Source organism: Cryptomeria japonica, chromosome 8 (genome assembly GCF_030272615.1).
Source record: "Cryptomeria japonica chromosome 8, Sugi_1.0, whole genome shotgun sequence".
Lineage (NCBI taxonomy): Eukaryota > Viridiplantae > Streptophyta > Pinopsida > Cupressales > Cupressaceae > Cryptomeria > Cryptomeria japonica.
In genome coordinates this window covers 482,812,432-482,834,503 of record NC_081412.1, presented here as the reverse complement: position 1 = coordinate 482,834,503, position 22,072 = coordinate 482,812,432, and the positions used below count along the sequence as shown (strand labels likewise).

At 37.3% G+C, this 22,072-nt stretch overlaps 1 protein-coding gene across 1 annotated transcript in view; it reads right to left on the bottom strand.

Annotated features, from left to right (window-relative positions):
• Positions 1-2,279: 2,279 nt before the first annotated feature.
• The window catches only part of LOC131077287 (inner membrane protein PPF-1, chloroplastic), a 222,106-nt gene continuing 202,313 nt past the window's right edge, over positions 2,280-22,072 (bottom strand). The window contains exons 9-11 of the mRNA XM_058014751.2: positions 13,312-13,479; positions 13,011-13,167; positions 2,280-2,666 (exon numbers count right to left, since the gene is read on the bottom strand). Coding sequence (XP_057870734.2) covers positions 2,568-2,666; positions 13,011-13,167; positions 13,312-13,479 — 424 coding nt within the window. The 3' untranslated portion in view covers positions 2,280-2,567. The remainder of the gene's footprint in view (positions 2,667-13,010; positions 13,168-13,311; positions 13,480-22,072) is intronic.

Genomic DNA, 22,072 nt, shown 5'->3' with positions numbered 1-22,072 from the left:
TGAAGAATGGTTGTTTGCTACTCTTTAAGTTTAATTATTCAATCAAATTCATAGTGCATCAAGTCATGCCATCATTCAAGTTGTTACATGCTCACTATGAGATACCTACATTATATGTTGTAAAGTCCAACATAACAATCAAAGTTCAAACTCTTCTTCATGATATTGAAAATGAAGAGATATTATCAACGCATAAATGGCTGACAAAGTAAAAATTTACTACAAATTTGGAAAACCTATTTACACATTATATCTATGACTAAATTCAATGCTTATAATATAGTATAGATGTTGTTTAATAGTTATTACTACTTCGTGAATAATTAGCAAAGAGATTCTTTTTACCTTTTTAAAATATCATTTTGATAAATGATTCCAAATTTTTAATTTGCAAAATATTTTACAAATGTTGTTATTATACCTCTAAAAAGTATGATATTGCCTTCATCTCATTTAATTGTCAATAATTAAAAGTTAACCTGCAAATTAATTAAAAACATCATCTATCATTGAATTTAATTACACATCATACTTTATCATTGATTATATAAATATCCCTCATCTTCAAAATTGATATATCTTAACATACTTTACTTAGATTTTTAAAATATAAGTATGCTAGTTATACTATTATTTAAATTATTGTAATTGTAATATTAATAAATTTATATGTATAACAATTATATTATATTAATTTAGACATCTTAAATACATATAATTAAAAATTTGCTGTTTATACTTTATTTTATTATAAAACTTTTTTATTCATCAAACATTTTATTTATTTAAAAATTAGGATATTCATATTTTAAAAATAAATGCAACTCTAAATCATTTTTATATTATTTAATATAATTTTCTTAAATTAATTAAAAAAAGGTTCTTGATTTTTAAATAGATTTATATTTTCATTTTTTTATTAATATTTTTTATGGGTTTTTCTTTTCTTTATGCTCTTTTATGAGCTTAATTATGCAATTATCTCCTTTTTTTTCTTCATTTTAGTGATAAAAAACATTGATATGATATAATTCAAAACATCGATTAAAAAAAATGCATACTAATTTTTTTTTTCATTTACACAATCCTCAAATATAATCTCTATAAATAAACAATTATAAAATCAGTGCAGTTTAAAAAAAAATAATAATAACGTTAATTATGAATAAGATATTGGATGGGACCAAGAGGTAAGCCATTCAGCTAAATAAAGAGATGGGAGAAGAGCTAGCAGATAAAAAGAATGAAGCAACAATTTGATAGGCAAAATGGTTGTTTTTCACTTTTGAACCGTATTTGACAGCTTAAAAAATTAGTAGAACGTATGCATTGACATGCTATTTTTTTCTAAAACCATATAGATGACACTTCAAATTATAAATAAACCGTAAAAAATATAGTAGGTAATATATATATTAGTTTAGAATGTTTATTATAAAAATACAAATTTATTTAGAATATTTTGAAATGGAATGATTTAGAATATGGAAGGATGTAGTTGTTTCTAATTTTATAATATTTTAATATGATTTTTTAGAATAGTTCTATTTGTTCATATGAATTTAGAAACTTGTCATAATTGAAATGATAGAATATAATTGATAAAACATTTTAATATGATTTTTTACAATATATTCTATTTTTTTATATATCAATTTAGAAACTTAATCAATTTAATTTTTTAAATATATTTAATAAGATTATTATAGAAACTTGTCATAACATATATAATTTTAAAATTTTAATGTTTCTTATTACTAAATTAGTAATTATTAATTGATTATCATTTAATATATATTAGTGTATTAATTTAGAAACTTATTTAGTAAATTTAAGATTTTTGCATATATTACTAATTCATCATTATTTTTTCATTAAGACAATGATTTTGGATTCAATCTTCTACTTTTATATTTTTTGACAGTTAATATTTTTCTTAAAATGCCAAATGAAAGGCATTGAAATGACTAAACCATCATAAAAAATTCATATGACAGGTAGGGGTGACCGTCAAATTCCAGGCCTGGCAGCAGGTAATTTAGAAGATAATAACGCTGTAAAAGATGATGATGATAAAATAGCAGATAACCAAATATAAAGTAAAAGACAATCAATAGCAGATAATAAATTAGAAAATCATATGATGGATGATGAAGAAAGCAATCTGGAGGTAACGTACTCAGGACGAAGAAACTAGAATAGAAGGTGAGCGCGAGGACAAATGTGGAGGCAGGGGAATAATAAGAGAGAAGATTAGAGAGGCAGAATATGAAAAGATATGACGAATATGCAACCTAGAAGGATAAGAAACTTCAAATCTGGATGCAAAATGGCATATTTTACAGAATATGGTATACATAAAGAATAACCGCACAGGCAAGCTACAAATTAGCAGCTAAAATTAAAATTTAGCGCTTTCTTTGTTTTTTCTTCTTTTTTCACATAAATTGCAGTTGGGGAAACCCCCCTAATTAACTACAACGTTCTATACAACCAACAATTTCAAATTGAAGAACACAAAATTTGCCGAATCCAAACTCGATTGAGTATGAATCCTTTCAGAAACCTTACATTGCACGTCTTCTTTTTGATCTTTTACTTCTCTTGGGTCCAGGATTATTAGTAGTGCTATTAACACTAGCAGCATACACCTCTTCTAATGGTTCCTGCAACATGTATGTAGTATGTTAATACAGATATTTAAGCCCAAGGTCATCTTTTAATGACCTTAGGAAATAGCTTGTCAAGGTCAAAAAAACCATCGATCTCAACAAATAAAATAAAATTTTAATCTAAACTGATTACACAATTTAATAGACGAATTCAGAACTGAATTAGAATTTTGCTTTTTTCAAACAAAAAACTATGAAAAAACTAGGGAATATATACTACTGAAGCACACTTGTGAAAGTAATCCAAATTGTATCCTAGATAAGTTACCAAGAGCAGGGCTATAGACGCATATCCTATGTGGGATTTGATCATATCAATGTCTACACAGACACGCACGCATACGTGGAAGGGTAAATCTACCAGTCTACTTATCTATTAATATATACCATATTAATTAATATATCTATACTTACGTATAACCACTGTTTTTATGAGGGCTTGTTACTAGGTAAAACTCATTAAGGAATAACCAGCTCAATAACTATGATGTGAATCCAAAGTATCTCAACATCAATGTTCAAAAGTGCAAGGGTTAGGTAGAATTTGGTAATATGGTATCATAGTGAAGGAATATACATGCAGAAGAAGCAGAATATCATGCTTCAGCAGATCCATTTCAAACTGTTGGTTCTCTATTATCATCCAAGCTGAGTTCGCTGCTGAGTACCTTTGCCTCAGAAGTGTCTTTAGCCTTACTATCTTTATTCATAAACTTGGATCCCTAGGGTGATTCAACTACCAATTGTGAGAGAAAAACATATTTGACACTTTATGGTTCTACTATGGTTTCCTTCTCAAGCCTCATTTGGCATTGATCTAATCAGTATGTTAAGATCGGTTTTCTCTTCAATCTATCAGCATTTCTATTGGTCAGCTTCCCCCTCAGATATCCCTATGTAACTTCTTCCCTTGAAGTTGTTAATTAATAGAGTTGTCAAAGATTACATGTACCGATTGTACATTCAATCGCCTGGACTTGTCCCCATGGCTTCTAAATGCAAAGTTAAGCCTCTATGCAATAATTTTTTTACAAACTGTGAATGGCACTAGTGTTCTCCCTAGTTATCTCTGGCATCAGTACTCACATTGCTTGAGAATGCCACTTAGGCAATTCAATGTGTCCACGCACCAATTATGAATTGAGATTACTACATTCCTCATGGTTTGAAGATTTCTAATCTATAATCCCTCCCAAGAATGGAGACACAAAAAATTAAATTCAAGTGTTCTTTTTACTATGAGATTCAAGGGATATACTATTGTCTGTCTAGAGACTAAGGTTCTCTATCAACCTTTTTACACTGGCTCAGTTAGATTTATATGGCCTTTTACCTTTGAGAGGTCATCAATTTTATGAGTTCTTACATGTGTAGAGTGACCAATCTTCAACCCCCTCACACTTATCCTACATATTGTGGATTTGCTTCATTTCAGCATCAAGTGCCTTTTAGACCCCCAGGCGCAACCAAAATCACAAGGTCAGCATACATTACCAGTTTCTTCTCTACCACCAAACATTCATCTCCTATGGGTGTTAGGATAGGTTCCTAAAAAATACCCTAGTTCCATCTAAGATTGTGTAGTCTAGACCCATTGGCCCTAGACACGTCAAAGTGATGGATAATCTCAAGTCGGAGATTTGTAATGAGCTCATTTCCAGATTATATCAAATGTAGTTTTAATCATTTATTACAAGAATAAAATGGAGGAACCAATCAAATGAAGCATTTGAAATATCCAATGGAATTACAAAGGATCAACTTCATATATGTTAAATTATTTGGATTTCATTCTCATAGTGATGAGATGCAAGGTCTTAAGGCAATGGCCACACTATATGAGGACAACAATATCGTATGCTCATTCACCACAGCCCTAGCCAGGAACTTTCAAGGTATGCCCTATATCCTTGGTTGGATATTCTTTGCACACTCCTCCAATGCCCACCACCTTTCTTGATCTATCTACAAGAGATTCCATCATACCAAATATCCAGGTTTAAAATAAATATATAGATTTTTGAGGGAGTTGATCAACCAACATACCTTTTCAATTCTTTAATTACAATACTTTTTTTTCTTTTTTGATCAATTAATAGTAGCTAGGGGCTGCACCCATATATTTATATAAAAAAAGCATTACATATTTTGCCAAACACTGGAAACTAGAACATCATTACCTTCCCAACCAATCAATATCTTATACCATCTGGCCATAAGAGCAATCTGCTTCTACCCTAACTAATAGAACAGAAAACCCCCAAAAATGTCTCCAGATGACAAAATGGAGACCCTGCTATACATATAGTTGTTAAGTTTATCTAAATTCTGTGATCAAGAGGCTAGAACAGATGAAGATATAGTCTGGAATTTACTTCGAACTGCAGTAGTGTGAATGGAATGGACGGACAACACTTATCAATTTCGGTATAGTCCTCCTCCCATTGTATGCATGTTATATAAGTGAATGAGAGGGTTCGTAGAGAAGAGATATGTCTTCCCACGTGGGAAGACACCTCTTCCCTACGTACCACTCCTAATATCACCGCTCGTTAACAAACAATTTGCTTGCTTTACTAATCGCGATTTATTATAAATCGTTTAACCCCAGCCCGTTAACATGAAGGGGTGTAACTGGTGGCATAAGATAACATTCCCAGCCCGATAACATGAAGGGGTGTAACCGGTGGCATAAGATAACATTTATTGTTTATCGTATAAACTAATATGTTAACATGTAAGCATCGGAATTTTGAAATTGTACGACCGATGTCACCAAAATTAACACTCCCTCTTAGCTAGGGAGGACATATTTCATGTTAGAGAAAACATCACAATTCATCCATTGATTGTGAAGAGAAGAGATATCACACCATAGTGATATTCAGAGATATGGTTCAACAATGAATATCAACTCTTATGATACTCACCATAACTCATAGTTATCAAGTAAGGTATGTGCACTAGCATCAAGTCACATGATGCCTACCATACTAATAATGATTCATGGCATGTCCACGATTATTATGTCCATAATATTCACCATGAAGATCTCTATCATAATTATGGTTTATTTAATGATACCAACCAACTGATATCTACCATAATGTCTCAAAGATATATACTATCATGACATGTCCACAGATATCAAGTCACATGATATCCATCAAGATAGATAAATTGATAATTGTAAAATCATCACCTTACAATATCAATTTGAAACAAGTATTCATTATTGAAAAGTCGTCACCCTTCAATAATGTTCACAAGGGGCCCATGAAGTCATGGAGTCACACACATGACAAATGAAAGAGTTTACACATGAAACATCTTAAATATATTAGTATATCAGAATAAATGAGACTCTATCTCAAAATTAAATAACATTTTCAACCATACCAAGTTTATCTCTAAAGTGTTCAATCTTGATCCTGGAGAGAGGCTTGGTAAGAATGTCTGCAATCTGATCACCTGTACTAATATAATTCAGTCGGATCACATTCCTTTCCACCATATCTCAAACATAGTGATAAGGAATCTCAATGTGTTTAGACCTGTCATGAAATACTGGATTCATTGAAAGTTTGATGCAACTTTGATTGTCACAATAGATGACAGTAGGATTTAAGGGCTGATCAAACAGTCCTACAAGCGATTTCCGGAGCCATACTGCTTCTCTTGCTCCCATGGAGGCTGCAAAGTATTCAGCTTCTGTAGAACTCTGAGCAACTGAAGACTATTTTCTACATATCCATGAGATCATTCCTGATCCTAAACTGAAGCAACATCCTGATGTGCTTTTCCTGTCAACTACGCTTCCAGCCCCATCAGAATCAGTGAATCCATGTAAGTCAAGGTCTACATGTTTATATTTCAGACCAAAACCAATAGTTCCTCGAAGATATTTCAGAATATGCTTTGTAGCAACAAGATGTATTTCCCTAGGTTCACACATGAACTGACTTAGTGTATTAACAACATAACATATATCAGGTCTTGTGTTTACCAAATACATCAGAGATCCAATAATCTGTCTGCAGAGGGTAGGATTTGCAAACTCTGATTCTGCAGCTACTTCCTTTAGCTTGTGCAGATTTGTCTCCATAGGTGTGGTCATGGATCTACAATCCATCATTCCAAATCTCCCTATGGAGGTTCATTTTAGGGCATCCTATTTCAATTTCCCTTACAAACCCTACATTTATCAATTGTTGGGATGAACTCAAGGGACCCTCAATCATAAGAGGGTAAGAAGGATGGCATGATGAAGGGGAACAGCTATGTAGGCCTCACTAGGTACACCACCTCATGGAAATGTCAAAAGGCCACATGAGGCCTAGGGGGTCAGAGTTTCCACTCTTGGGCCTAGGGTAGAGGATATTTTGGGCACCTTATCATGTCTCCTTATCTCAACCCTCGTTATGATTGAACCCCACATAATAGTTTAGATTTGTTATTGTTATAAATATATGTTCTCTTTTTAATCCTAGAAATGGATGCACCTCATGAATTATATCTTCATTGTTATATAAGTAGATTGCAGGTTTCCAAAACAGACTTATCTTATTGTTGGGTGAGAATTATATCTCTAACTATATTATACTCTTTGTTTCATTTTGGATTTGTTAATTTAGGGTAAAATATAAGGTGATCCAAGAAAGAGGCATTACAAGGATGCTAATCAACTTATCTGAAAAAAAATGTTTTTAAAGAAAAATACCTAGAGCTATTGAAAAAACAAGAAAGAAAGCACTTTAAAGCATAAAACTATCATAAAGAAAGCTGAAATAAAAGCAAACTAAAACACCTAAAAATAGGCCTTCATACACCCTCCAAAAATAGGACCTCCAACAAAGCAACTATTGAAAAAAGCATCCTAATGTGCAGCACATCCTCTCAGTGATTCTTATGAGTCCTTGTTCAGAAATATGAAGGATTTTCTAAAGAGTCTTGAAACCCCAAGCAAAGAATCCCTTGATCTTCATCCTTTCATAAGCAGGAGAGCAACAACTTTCATAGCAGCAAGGTTACATCATTCAACAAAAGTTTCCATCTTATCAGCAGAGGTTGTAACTATTTCAAGGTTTTAAAGGCAACTTTTCAGTTGTCTGTACAAGGCTTTCCATTAAATTGAATGACTAATTGGCTGGATGATCAATTCAAGCTAATTTCTTATCAATTATCATAAGACAATTTCTTATAAGTTATAACAGTATTAATTTTCCTCAAATTTAAACAACTTCCATTCTTCCCAGCTGCTGAGATCCAAATATGAAAATATGATAAATCCACCATCTGGTAATCATTTTTAGATTGTTGTTAGGATTTTGTCATGGTTTCAACAAGACTTGTTCTGACCAAAAACAAGATATCAGCATGCATGTAATCATCACGTTGTGCGCTTGAAGAGGCATATTTTCACGCGCTCTACGGTTTAGAACATTAAGGTTGCAGATTTGAGTTAGGTATTTATGCAGACGAAAAAATTTCTCAGATTCAAAACACCAGGATTGTGGGAAAATGCCAGGGTTCAGACCTTCATCAAAAGAATGTTCCATGATCAGAGCCAAAGAACTTGTTGGATTATTCCATCATTATCCTAGGTATTGTCTGTTTTAATTTGTTATTGTTTGTTTGTGTACTTGTCAATAGTTTGTTTTCAGCCTGTTTTTAATTTGACTTTCCCGTGAATTTGTTCCATAGAATTTGTTAAAATCTAAGGGTATTTATACCCATCATCGTGCGAGAGCCAACTGTCGCACCGCAACTACCACCCCTTGGCTGCCAACTAACAAACCCAATTACGACTTAATTAACTAGTCTTATTTCCGTATACAATAATGCGGCTAACATCATCCCCCCCAAAAAGAAAAGTCGTCTCCAGGCGACTTACAACAAAATGGAGAATACTGTTGACGTGGACGAAATCGCATTGCTGCAAACTCCATACGGCCAACGCAGAATAGAATAGCCGACTGATTATCCTACTCTCTCTTGAGATAAGGAAGTCTCTAATGCTGTTTTCTAAGTTTGATCAAAGGAGACTACCTCAAGGTTTCTTTTGTCAGGTCTTGACTGCGGGATCTCTCAGTGGCTTGATGTGTTTATGCTGGAAACACAAGGGGGACTTACGTTTAACTGGCAACAAGCTAGTCTGCTGTGATTCTCGAATTATGCAATAAAGAGCAAAAGGAAAGGGTTAGGAGATCTAAAACTAACAACACGGGTATGCGGGTAGACGGATTCCACATAACCAATTCCTACTTGGCCAGAATGGCTCACAACCTTGCAGGAACGGTGCAATCTTCAAAGGAACTTGGAAGATTTTCAGATTGGAGACGCACGGCTAAGCACCCAATTCTGGCGTAGCTCAAACGGACACCTGCAATTGAACTAAGCACAATCGAAGGCTCAAGTTAACCACACAAAAGGATACACAATCAGAATATCCTCAGTGGTATGAGCCCGAATCTATCAAATACCTGCACACCCAAAATAGAAAGATCTATCTAAAATGCTGAAAGAAACCATGCAAACAGGATGAAAACAAGACAATAAACACCAAATCAATGTTCATATATTGATCTCAACTGCCTATTACAACAATTTCTGCAGCATCTCTATGCTACCGCTAAGATCTAACCTATTCTAACTCTAAAATCTAACTATCTAGCAATTTCTCAATCTCTAACAATCTCTCAATCTCTAACAATCTAACTATCTAACCTTTACAAAAGAAAGGCCTCTGCCTTTTATAGATATTCCAATTTTGAATCAGAGGCCAGGATGGACTGCATCCAAGGGTCCTGATCTGCCTTCCAGAAGCTGACAGCTTTGACCCATGCCGAATTAATTCTCAGTTATCCAACCAACAAATATCTCAACTACCTGCCACTATTTGGCTTTAATTCAGGTCTATCTGGTCTTCTTGGTGGTTGGGAATAGTTATCCACAAAAATATCTTGCACGGGACCCATAGGCAGTTTACAATAAAGCAATTTCAGCTTTAAAACTGAATTTCTGGACTTAAATCCAGCTGTGTGCTTCTTTGAGAATGCATAAACTTGCAGCATTCAGAGTGTTCTTTTGCCTTTTGCCTCCAATTTCGCCGGTGGACTTCATCTATGTTCAACAGCACGGTTCCCAATGCTCGGTTGCTCTTGCGCTCCTGCATCTTTCTTTTTCAATCTTTAGCGCCTGGCCTTGAATTGCGATCCTTCCTCGATTTGCATTTCAAGTCTTTCTCCTGGTTCTTCGATGACGTCCTGCGATCAACCAATTTCACTTAATTAAATCAATTTGAACAATTAAATAATTTAATTTAACAAACATTAAATTTAATTACGACGTCTGGCTTGAGAAGCTCTTTGCGAGATGTATCTTGAAAATGCTTCTCTTTTTCTTCGATTGTGAAATCTAATCCTTGGTCTTTTACTTCTGCGTATTTTACCTTCGGAGTCTTGGACGTTTCAAATGGGTTTATGGCACGATTCTGGAGGTTTGAAGAGCTTCTGCAGATTCTAAAACTCTAACTCTCATGCTTTTCTGGTGAATTTTGGAGAACTTAGACATTTTGAACTGGAGATATTTTCGGAACATGGGGAGTTTTGCAACTTTCGACGCTTGCATATATTTCGCAAATTTTAAAGGCAAATTCGGACCTTATGACATGTTTGGCAAATTTCGGAGCTTACACATATTTTGCAAATTGCGATTTTCAAACTTTTCGCCCCAGGGTCCGAAAATGGACACTTAAGTGTATTTTCAGAGCTTTTCACGTGTTTTCTTGGCGAACTCTATCATTTTCGGAGCTAAACCACCCTTTGCAATTTTGGTGGGTTTTAAAATTTCGGGGCTGGGGTCCAAAATGGGTGTCTAAGGCAAACTTCGGACGCTCAACGCCTTTTGGCGAATTTACCCAGATTTCGGACCATAAGGCATATTTCGCAATTTTAAAAGAATTTCGGACCTAAAAACGCGTTTGGAAATTTCGCGATTTTAATGTGAACTTCGGAGGTAGGGTCCGAAATTGGGCGTTTAAGTGTTTTTCGGGGCTTGAAGCGCTTTCGCCAGTTTTCGGACCTAGTGCGTCCTTTTATATTTCGCGCTTTTAAACCCAGGGGTCCGAAAATGGATATTTCGGGTTTTCGGACCTGAAGCGTCCGTTTTAAAACTACGCGCTTTCTTTATTTTCTTCCAAGGGTCCGAAAAGAGGGACTTAAGTGATTTCGGACCTGGAGGCGCTTTTGCAAAATCGCATTTTTTAACATTTCGCCCCTAGGGTCCGAAAATGGACACTTAAAGTGTTTTTTGGACCTTGAAACACTTTTTGCGATTTCGTCATATTTAGAAATTTCGGCCCCAGGGTCCGAAAATGATGTTTAAAGGGAATCTCGGGTCTTGAGGGTCGTTTGGCAACTTTTAGCTTTTGGCTTCTGGGTCCGAAAATGAGCATATGGAATATAACATTTAAGTATAAGTCTTATACTTTAAGTTATATTCCATATATACTTTCAGGATGTTTGAGAGTGGTTTCAGCCCTCCAGGAGTTATATTGCAAATTCTAGTTTTTGGAGGTTTCCTCAGTTTTTCAGAGTTAGCCAAATTTCAGGATCAGGGAATTCCAGACTTAGCCAAATTTCAGGATCAGGACAGAAAGGCACAAACTGGGGGTCCCTGTCCAAGACAGGGATGGGTGTGCGATTCGCACAACAAATACATGGAGCTTGCAAAAATCCAGAAGAAAAAAAACTAAAGAAGTGCAGAAGGCGTCCCTGATGAAGAAGGCGTCGGTGGTGGTGTAGCAGTGGATGCCAAGCGCCCATGGAGCTCATACACCTGCTCCGTCCTCCTCTTCGCTCTCACCCGCGCCCACTCCTGGTTCCCGTTGGTGATCTTCACTCCGTGGTGTAAGGGATAAGTTTCTAAATTGATCCCGAGTCTCTTCGACTAGATTTCGCCGTAACCTTGTTTCTTCCAAAAACTCTTCGTGGCTCCGCGTCCTACGATGATCTAGCGATGCGTAGAAATTTCCGTCGGCTTCTGCACCCTCCGTGACACCTCCTTGGTTCCCCTCGGCAGATCGTCCTTCGGCAAGTTGCCTCAGCCTCCATCTACGTTCTACATGTTGCTCCAGAATCAAGGCCCTCTGCGCGGCCTCCCACTCGTCCATTTCTGCTTTCTTATTTCTATCTTTATTCAAAAGGTTGGGCATTAATTGCCATACATTTCCATACTTCGCAATACATAAACAAAATTACGTCTTTATTAATTCATTTGTCGGATACAATCTTGTGTCGATGACACTTTTATTTAAATATATAAAGTTCAAGTTTCAATTCCCTCCTGGCCTGGCACCATCCCGTTCCGCTTCCCGTTAGTTGCTGTCTTCGTACTGTTGCAGGATTTGTTGGCGTCGCTCTTTCTGGGCAGTCTCCTCCAGGCGAGCTTGTTGTGCCAGCGATGCTTGTGCAAGTAACCGGGGAAGATGGTTCATCAGCCGATTTACTGTCGGGCTCACCTCCAACGCTGTCCACACGGCACTGGGTGGGATTTCCGCCTCCACCGCCTCTCGTCGGACGTAGGTTTGGATGGCTACCTGGAGCAAAATTGAAAATTCTCTTGTTGCCGTATCTTCTCCTGTGTAAAGTTCTGTTCGCACGTCGTCGGCCTCTGGGTTTATTTCACCAACGGGTAGGCCCATCATGTCCGTGCGCCATCCGCGTCTTCCGTTCTCGAGTACGTCTAGGCAACGGCACCAAATGTTTGCCCTCTCGGGTGAATACTTAAAGCATAAAGTACGTAATGCAGAATAATGCCATAGATATCAGACAAGTATCAGATATGTTATTCCATTCATAATTCGTGTGTTGCAAGTTATATTCTGAAGTATATAAAGATACCGAGGGGGTGTGAGTGCCAACCGTCGCACCGCAACTACCACCCCTCGGCTGCCAACTAACAAACCCAATTATGACTTAATTAACTAGTCTTATTCCCGTATACAATAATGCGGCTAACACAACTGTAGACATGTCCTTAAATGGGATAAGCATTTTTGTTCATTTTCTTCTGAACATGTCAAACTCTTCCCACAGGCCACTTTCATTAACTCATGGGTAGTTTCTGCCATATGGAGGCAAGAAAAACAATTGATCTAAGAAATACTATTTCACGTCTCCAACATAAAAATATATAGCATAAAAAAAAAAAAATTACAATCTAAAAGTAACATTGAAAAGCACAAACATGAGATGATAGTCTCTATCCCACGTTCAGGTTAAATTTTTGAGTGTCTTTTCAGTAATACTCAGCAAAAAATTCTGTTGAGGTAACTACCTTTTCTGGAGATAAACTATTTGTTTGGACATATTCTTCTTCATTTTCAGATGATGGACCAACAACTTGATATGCATCTTTCCCTTTGATATCTATTGCCATTTCTTGTTGTGCATCAGCTTTCTTTAGTGCTTCCTCTGCCTTCCTCTGCCTAAACCTATCATTTTCAGTGACAAATGCCATGATTAGAAATGGATCTTACATAGTAATTATATATTTGCACAAAGAAGCATTGAAATTCAAGTATTAATTTTTTTTTTAAATATTTTAATAAACGATTAAAAAGAATTAAAATATACACCTTGAACCACGACGAGATTCTTTTACATCAGTGATAGCCTTTGATGTTGAACGTTTTGCCTGTCCTGCAGATATTATTCCATTCCCATCTTCACCAACAACAGGTTTAGCACCCCCTAACTTCCGAAGCCACACTTGCTGTGCCGTGCTTAGAACATTATTTGTAAACCTATAATAAAGTGAAAAATGGACCTCATATAAAACCCACATACAATTACAAATTAATAACAATCATACAATCTAATTTGATTTGCTAAAGCTAAGTATATTGCAAAGACCAGCTAATTATTTTTTTTTAAATAAGTTTTAACAGAACAAGGTGTTTAAAACAACTTTTAATTTACAGGGCATAACTGCAAGTGCCTACAAATGTTCATCCTAATGCTTTTTTAGTACAGACCATGACAAAAGTACTAACAATATTCATCGTCATAGCAAACATCACAACTTCTTATAGAGCTACTGTGACTGAACCACAATATTTTTTTCCATTATGGTATAAAACCATTGAGATTGCTATTGGATATTATGTTTAAAAGTACTGCATCTGAAGCTCCATAACATTTGAATGTTACATGGAGAAAACTGTGTGTCAGGCATCTAGATGAAAGCCACTTTGTAATGCTTAATATACAGCAAATATGTTGCATATGACTTGTTTAAAAGATTTATACTCAGATCTGCAAATCTCAACCAGCAGCATACTGAACACTACCATAAATAAATCCATATCAAATATTATACACACAAGGTTTTGATTTATGGTTAGCTCAATAAAGATTAGGCTATGAGGGTTTTGTTTGCTTATCATCACTTAAGAATATATTGAGGACTTCCACTGTAATTCTTGAGAGCCAACAAACACAAACCTTGAGTATCCCAGAATTCAGCATATCATAGATATAAATGTGTCACTAGACACACATCCCTTAGGTCACTAGTGTAAAATGATTTGACAACATATAATACAGAGCAATGGTATATGACTCGTCAAGTACTCGGCAAGCTCACCAAATCCCAAAGTGAGCCTACCCAAAAGAGTTCAAGGGGCTTGGGTTTGAGTCCTAGCAGATCTGGTTAGAGTCACTATAGAGCAATGTTACAAGACTTATTGAGTACCTAGCAAATTTACCAAGTCCCGTGGTGAGATGAGCCAAAAGAGTCCAAGGAGTAGGACACAACTCTTAGCAATTCTGATTAGACTAACAGGACTTGTGAAGTCCCAACAATAAGGCTTCACATGGAAAAATTACCAGAGAAACAGAAAATCAAACCTAAAACACTAAAAGGCACCTACAACACTTCAATATGGCATTCATTTCAACTGCAAGCTCAAACAAAGAGGGGAAAAAGGCATTGAAGCATAAACAGAAACCATTTTGGGCTGTTGGACTCCATGGGAATGCTCTTTTCTTAGTCAAATTTGTCAAAGGAATTGCAAGTTGTTGAAACCCTTTCACAAATCTCCTATAACAGCTGCAAAGTCCCACAAATGCTCTTAGATATCACAAAGTCCTTGGCCTAGGCTAATCCTAGGTTGCCTTGAACTTCTCCACATCCACACTAACAGCTTGGGCACTAATCTTGAATCCCAAATATAAAATTTCAGTCAATCCAAACTCACATTTGGATATTTTAGCATAAAAGGAATGCTGCTCAAGTATGCCAAGCACCTCATCTAAATGCTTCAAATGATACCCCCACGTCTTGCTATAAATCAAAATGTCATCAAAGAAAACCAATGCAAACTTCATCAATTGAAGAATGAATACCTGGTTCATGCAAGATTGGAAGGTTGCGGGCACATTGATTAAGCCAAATGGCATGACCAAGAGCTCAAAATGTCCTTAGTGACATCTAAAAGTTGTTTTGTGCACAGCCACATCTCTTACCTTGATTTGATGGTACCTCAAACACGAATCAATCTTGGAAAAATACTTGGCTCCATGAATCTCATCAACCAACTCATGAATCCTAGGTATGGAATAATGGTTCTTGACTGTCCTTTTGTTAAATACTATATAATCGATACACATCCTCATAGTCCCATCCTTCTTCTTGACCAAAACTATAGAAGATGCCGATGGGCTAGAGCTTGGCCTTATATGCCCCATATCCAATAGATCCTTCATTGCTTTCTCAATCTCTTCCTTGTATACCCTAGGATGATGATAGGGGGTAGTCATGACTAGTTTTGCCCCTAACTCAAGCTCAATTATATGCTGAAAACCTGTATTCAATGGTATCAGAGCTTGGCATCCCACCAGCATAAGGGTGATTGATGAGTGAGAGGAACCACTGTTATCGGCTACATGAGAAAAAGAAGGGGACTGCCAAAGGTGATAAGGAGGATGATAATGCCCAAGAATTTGTCAAAGAAACCAAAGAATTTCAGAATAGCATAAAGGAGTCCATGAGAGAAATGGTCCAGCTTCTAAGGGAATTAAATCAGCAACCATGAGAGAAATGCAAGATAAGATATTTCTAACCTTCCTTGTTCTGTTATTTACATGCTTCATGTCTAAACTTATATTGCATATGATTATCGGATTTTACAAACATTGCTTAGCATATTAAATGCTATAAGTTATCGGGTTATTAGCCGATACATACTTGCTATCGGGTGCATAACTATTGGCACCGATCCACATCTGTTATCGGGCTTAATCATCGGGCATATTTGTTATCGGGCTTACTACATACACCGCTTCATTTGGAATTAACAGTGGTTAACAACTGCACCGGTTGGATTACATACATCGTGCATTTTGAATCATCGGTGTTTACATGAACCGATTCATTATCTTGATCAATCATTATATTATATTACAATATGCTATTGAGGTTTTGAATCGATAAACAGCCTTGTGTTAATGGTATAATTACAAAGGCACCGATCAATTGGTGTATTGACCGGTCATGCCTAAAATCAATCATTATATTATATTACAATATGCTATCGAGGTTTTGAACCGATAAAGAGCCTTGTGTTAATGGTATAATTACAAAGGCACCGATCAATGGGTGCATTGATCGGTCATGCCTAAAAGGCATGACAGGTCAATACACCAATTGACCGGTTGCCTAAATGATATATATACCAATTGAATTCATTTGGAGGAGATATAGAAAACATAAAATGATCTCTCTCTTTCAGACCTGCAGATAAAATCAGAATTATTAGACATCAACATAATTCCTCATATACATTTATAGCATACATAGTTCATAACTTGTTCTTTAATTGAAATTGAAATAACTTTACATGAATCCTAGGTATGGAATAATGGTTCTTGACTGTCCTTTTGTTAAATACTATATAATCGATACACATCCTCATAGTCCCATCCTTCTTCTTGACCAAAACTATAGAAGATGCCGATGGGCTAGAGCTTGGCCTTATATGCCCCATATCCAATAGATCCTTCATTGCTTTCTCAATCTCTTCCTTGTATACCCTAGGATGATGATAGGGGGTAGTCATGACTAGTTTTGCCCCTAACTCAAGCTCAATTATATGCTGAAAACCTGTATTCAATGGTATCAGAGCTTGGCATCCCACCAGCATAAGGGTGATTGATGAGTGAGAGGAACCACTGTTATCGGCTACATGAGAAAAAGAAGGGGACTGCCAAAGGTGATAAGGAGGATGATAATGCCCAAGAATTTGTCAAAGAAACCAAAGGATTTCAGAATAGCATAAAGGAGTCCATGAGAGAAATGGTCCAGCTTCTAAGGGAATTAAATCAGCAACCAAGTGTTAGTAGGCCTGCACAAAATGGGGTTGAAGGGAGCAGTTTGGGTGGTGAGAAAGCTTCAGCTACTACAAGAACATTCAAGGCTAAATTTCTAGAAAAAGAAGCAGCTAACAGAGAGAAAGGGCTGGGGATGACCCCACAACACAGCGGTTAGCTGCGAGCCTCCTACATGGGAGGTCTTGGGTTCAAGTCTACTCGACTGGTTGTTAGCTCCAGGCAAAAGCTAAATTACCACTTCGGCTGTGGATTATCCAAAAAAAAACAGAGAGGAAGGGCAACCTGATCAAGAAAATGAAATGTATACAATTTAAGATGATTACAATGCTTTAAGCATTCCCACACGTAGAGACATGACCTTTACTGAATTCCTTGTGAGATGAAAACAAGGAGTGGGCATATGAGGAGAACGTAGGAGGAGAGGAAGGATATTCAACACTGTTTGGGAAAGATCACCATCCCATCTTTTGATGAATCTGGTAGCTCATCAGCAAGGGCTTGGTTGCAAAAACTAGAAACGTACTTTTCATTCAATCCAATGTTTGAAGAAGAAACCACCAAATTTGCTACCTTACATCTTGAAAGGATAGCTCTGAATGGTGGGCTGTGGTATCATGGCATGATAACTCAAGGGCATGATTCCATAACCACCTTGGAAGATTTCAACCAAAGATTGATGGAGAGATTTGATAGAGGGGACCCAGAAATTCATTTCAACGAGTTAGCACAGTTGAAGCAAGAAGGCATGGTGGAGGACTATGTTGCAGAATTAAGAGGCTTGCAGTGATGATTCCAAATGTGACGGAAAGGAGACTCATAGTGTTATTTGTAGAGGGCCTAGCTGAACCCCTCAAAGGTTTGGTAAGGGCATTTGATCCAAGTTCATTTCAAGAAGCCATCAAGAGAGCTCTTAACTTAGAAGGTTTAGTGGCTAGAGACAGATTCTATTCCAAGAAAGAGGCTCCAATGCTTCCTAAGAAACCATTTTAAAATAACAAACCACCTCCCAAGATATCATCTCCTAAGCCAAATCAAATGGAGGTATCCAAGAATGAACTACGAATGAAGAAGCTATGCTTCACATGCTGAGATCCTTCGCAACCAACACATAGATGTTTGGGAAAAGGACAGATTCATTACATGGAGGAAGTTGAGTATGAGCACCAAGAGAGCATTCAAGAGGTAACTTGCTGCACTTTTAGTGACACCACGATATAATGTTTTGTAATGTCCCCTTTTTAGCGCAACATGATATGGGGTGTTGTTAGCCTATTCTGACACGGTCCCGAAGGCTAACAAGGACATTGGTGGGATCCTGAGGTGTTTTGGCCTAGGTGTTTTCAGTTTCAGGCCAATCGGTGCTGCTCTTACAGGGTTTCTAGACACTTACTATTTATAGTAAGTTAGTCTCCAAGCAGTGACTTGAAATTTCTAGTGTTTCCCTGGTTGGCATAATTATCAGTAAAAAAATATTTAAAGGCGACAATGATTTAAAGGGATTATCAACAATGTTTTAATATTTAACGATAAAGTGTAAAGTTAAATTAAATATTTAACTTTATCGTTATATTATAAGGTTGGGAATATAAAGTAATGTTTAAAATATTAAAAGTTCCCTTTAATATGTACATTGTGGGAAATAATATTTTATTCTAAAATGTATTATCCCACATTTAGGAAATGAAGTGTTTGCATCCAGGAAGAAGATATAAATTGAGGTTGAGAGCTCTCTTTGGGGTATGCTTGGAGAAGATTTAATATCTTGTTGTTGGATTTCTTGAGAAATCTGATTCGTTGGGCTTGGAGGACGAAATCCCTCTTGGTCAACATTCTTCTCGCTGTTGTGAGATACAGTCAGGGGAATTTATGGTGTTTTCATTTAAGAAACACACTGGGTTCATTAGATTTTCACAGGGCAGATTTAAGAAGATTTTAGAGCAGTTTGAAGGTGATAGTGAAGATATATGAGTTGCTGTGAGCAGTGCGTGAACAGAGCCGTGAACAGTGTCGTGAACAGTGCATGAATAGTGCGTGAACAGTGCCATGAACAGTAATGTGAACAGTGCCGTGAATAGTGCAGCTATAGTGTGTGAATAGTGTTTTCAGCAGGTTCTATACTTGTGGAGTTCAGGTTTGAATTTGTTTATTATCATATGGTCTGTAATATTCTTCAGATCTGATTTGTATGCTTGGGGTTGGAATTAAATAAATACCATCAGCATTATTCTTCTTGTTTTTGGTATTTGATATGTCTAGTTGTTTTTACATTGAATAAACTTTGAAAGCTTTACAATAAATATCAATTTATCCAATTTATCCTATTGCAAATCAAGAACCAAAAAAAATCCAGTAGTCAGCTTGCAAGCCAACTGTTTGACAAAATTACACTAAGTAAAAAGGACATAAATTTAGTGCTGAACAGGGGGTGCCCATTCCAGTGGTAGCAGAGCTATAAGTCCTGCCATCCTGTGGAGGTCTTACAGAGACTTTGGAACAGCCGGATAGAGGGAAAAGTGTTTGACGAAATATCAAAACACTAAAATCAGAAATTAATGAATTAAAAAACATGCTAAGCATGTATGTTTAAGCATGCAACAGGGGCCTTATAACTTCCGCCATACCAAAGCAAGACAAAACAGAAATTTGAACTCACAGAGCGAGCAGTCTAGTTCATCCGTGCAGGTGGACATAGAATCCAGTCATACAGACATAGAGGAAATATTCTTTGATCAGGACAGCAGTATGGGTGACCGAGATGATAGGAATACCGTTCCAGATCAAGGGGAGGTAATGTTCAGATAGTTACTGGGTACGTTAGAGCAAGGGCAGCGTATGCAGTAGGAGTAGAATAGGCGAATGGACATGATGTTGCAGCTATGGCTAGATAGATGGGCGTCAATATTAATCCAGGTGATGCCAACAATGGAAACAATAACGATGGGGGAAACGATAACAATAGGGGCAATGATAATAATGGAGGCCGAGGCAACAACAATGGCCCTGTGAATAACATTAATGGTAATAATGGACATGGCAACAATGGGAATGAGGCGGATAACTTTAGACACGTTGCACGCCCAGCTCGAACAGCGAGCTCGAGACCTCTTCTACCCACCTTTCCACCTAGGGATCCAGTTCAACCAGTGAACGAACCGCAGATTATTGAGTTACAGGGTCAGTTCAAGAGGAACTGGTAGGCCAGTGGACCCGAGTTTCAGGCAGATATTTCCCTCAAAGATTATATGGACTTGAGGATGAGACACATGCCTAGAGCAGGAGGGAGGAATCAGAATTTCGAGCTGAGAAAGAAAGTTGGAAAACTTTCCTTGCCTTATTATGATGCTTCAGGGAAGATGACCGCACGAGCTTGGGTGCAGAAGGTAGATACATACTTGCAGCTTAATCCTATGCCTGAGGAGGAGGCTATCAAGTATGCGGCTATGCATTTGGACGGCATTGCGCATGAATGGTGGCATCATGGCATGGTGACTCTGGGGCATAATCAGATTACATCCTATGAGGAATTCACAGAAAGATTGATTGAGAGATTTGACACTAGGGATCCCGAGTTACATTTCAAGGAGCTAGCACAGTTAAAATAGTCAGTATCTGTGGATGCTTACATCGCCGAGTTTCAGCGTTTGTCTGTACTTGTTACTGATATCTCTCCTAGGAGATTGGTGGTGTTATTTTGTGATGGGCTTGCTAATCCATTACGTGGTTGGGTGAAGGGACGTGATCCACTCACCTTAGCAGAAGCAACTAAAAAGGCACGAGATTTAGCCCCTTCGGTATACAAAGGAAAATACCATTCAACAGATTCTTCCTATCGCAAGGACAAAGACAAAAACACATTTCAGAAAGAGTATAACAAACCCAAAGAAGGATCAAAAGGACTAGACAGTGAAACCTTGAATGAACTTCGAAAGAAGAAACTGTGCTTCCAATGTAGAGAGCCTTGGGACTTATCTCATAAATGCCCTCTCAAGGCTAAGGCAAATCAAATGGAGTATTTTTCAGTAGAGGACTCAAAGTCAGAGGGGGAGGATCAGCACTTCAATTCAGATGAGGGTAACACGATAGAGGAGAGCAGCATTCCTAAGGATGATAGATCGTTGGCACGCTTGACAGGGGCCCAAAAGGCAATCACATTTAAGGTCAGGGGTACTATCCAGGGGCAGAAAGTGATATCTCTCATTGACACTGGGGCTACACATAACTTTATAGATACACGATAGCCAGGAGAGGTTTACAGACAGAGGAGCATGATGGTTTTAGGGTCATGGTGGCTAATGGCCAAAAGCTATTATGTACTCAGAAGGTTTCAAATCTTCACATTAGATTTGGAGATGGCTATGAGTTGGAGGATGATTTCTATGTTGTGGACATGGATGGCATCGCTGGTTGAGTTCACTTTCAACCTAGCGAAGTTGGAAATGAGGTTTCAGCATGAGGGTAGGACTGTTGTTCTCAGGGGACTTTCAGATGGGAGTTGCAGGGTAGTCTCTTTGAGGAGAATGGAGAGACTTTTTCGACATAATGACATAGAGTGGGCAACGGAGTGCTTAGTTATGCCAACTTCACCAGAGCCTCGGGTGAAGAGTCATCCACCAAATATACAGGAGATTCTTGACAGACATGCCAAGGTATTCAGTGATATTCCTCACGGGGTTCCTCCTGACAGGGGTGCAGAGCATGTTATTGAGCTCGAGGAGGGAGCCAAACCAGTGATGATCACTCCCTATCATCATCCTAAGAAACATAAAGATGAGATAGAGAAGGCAATTAAGGAGTTGTTGGAAATGGGGCACATCAGGCCTAGCAAAAGCCCCTTTGCTTCAGCTGTAGTTCTGGTAAAGAAGAAGGATGGGACAATGCGCATGTGCATCGATTATAGGGCATTGAATAAGAAAACAATAAAAAATAGATATCCCATTTTCTCGGATTGATGAGTTGATTGATGAATTGCATGGAGCATGCTTTTTCACCAAAATAGACTTACGGTCT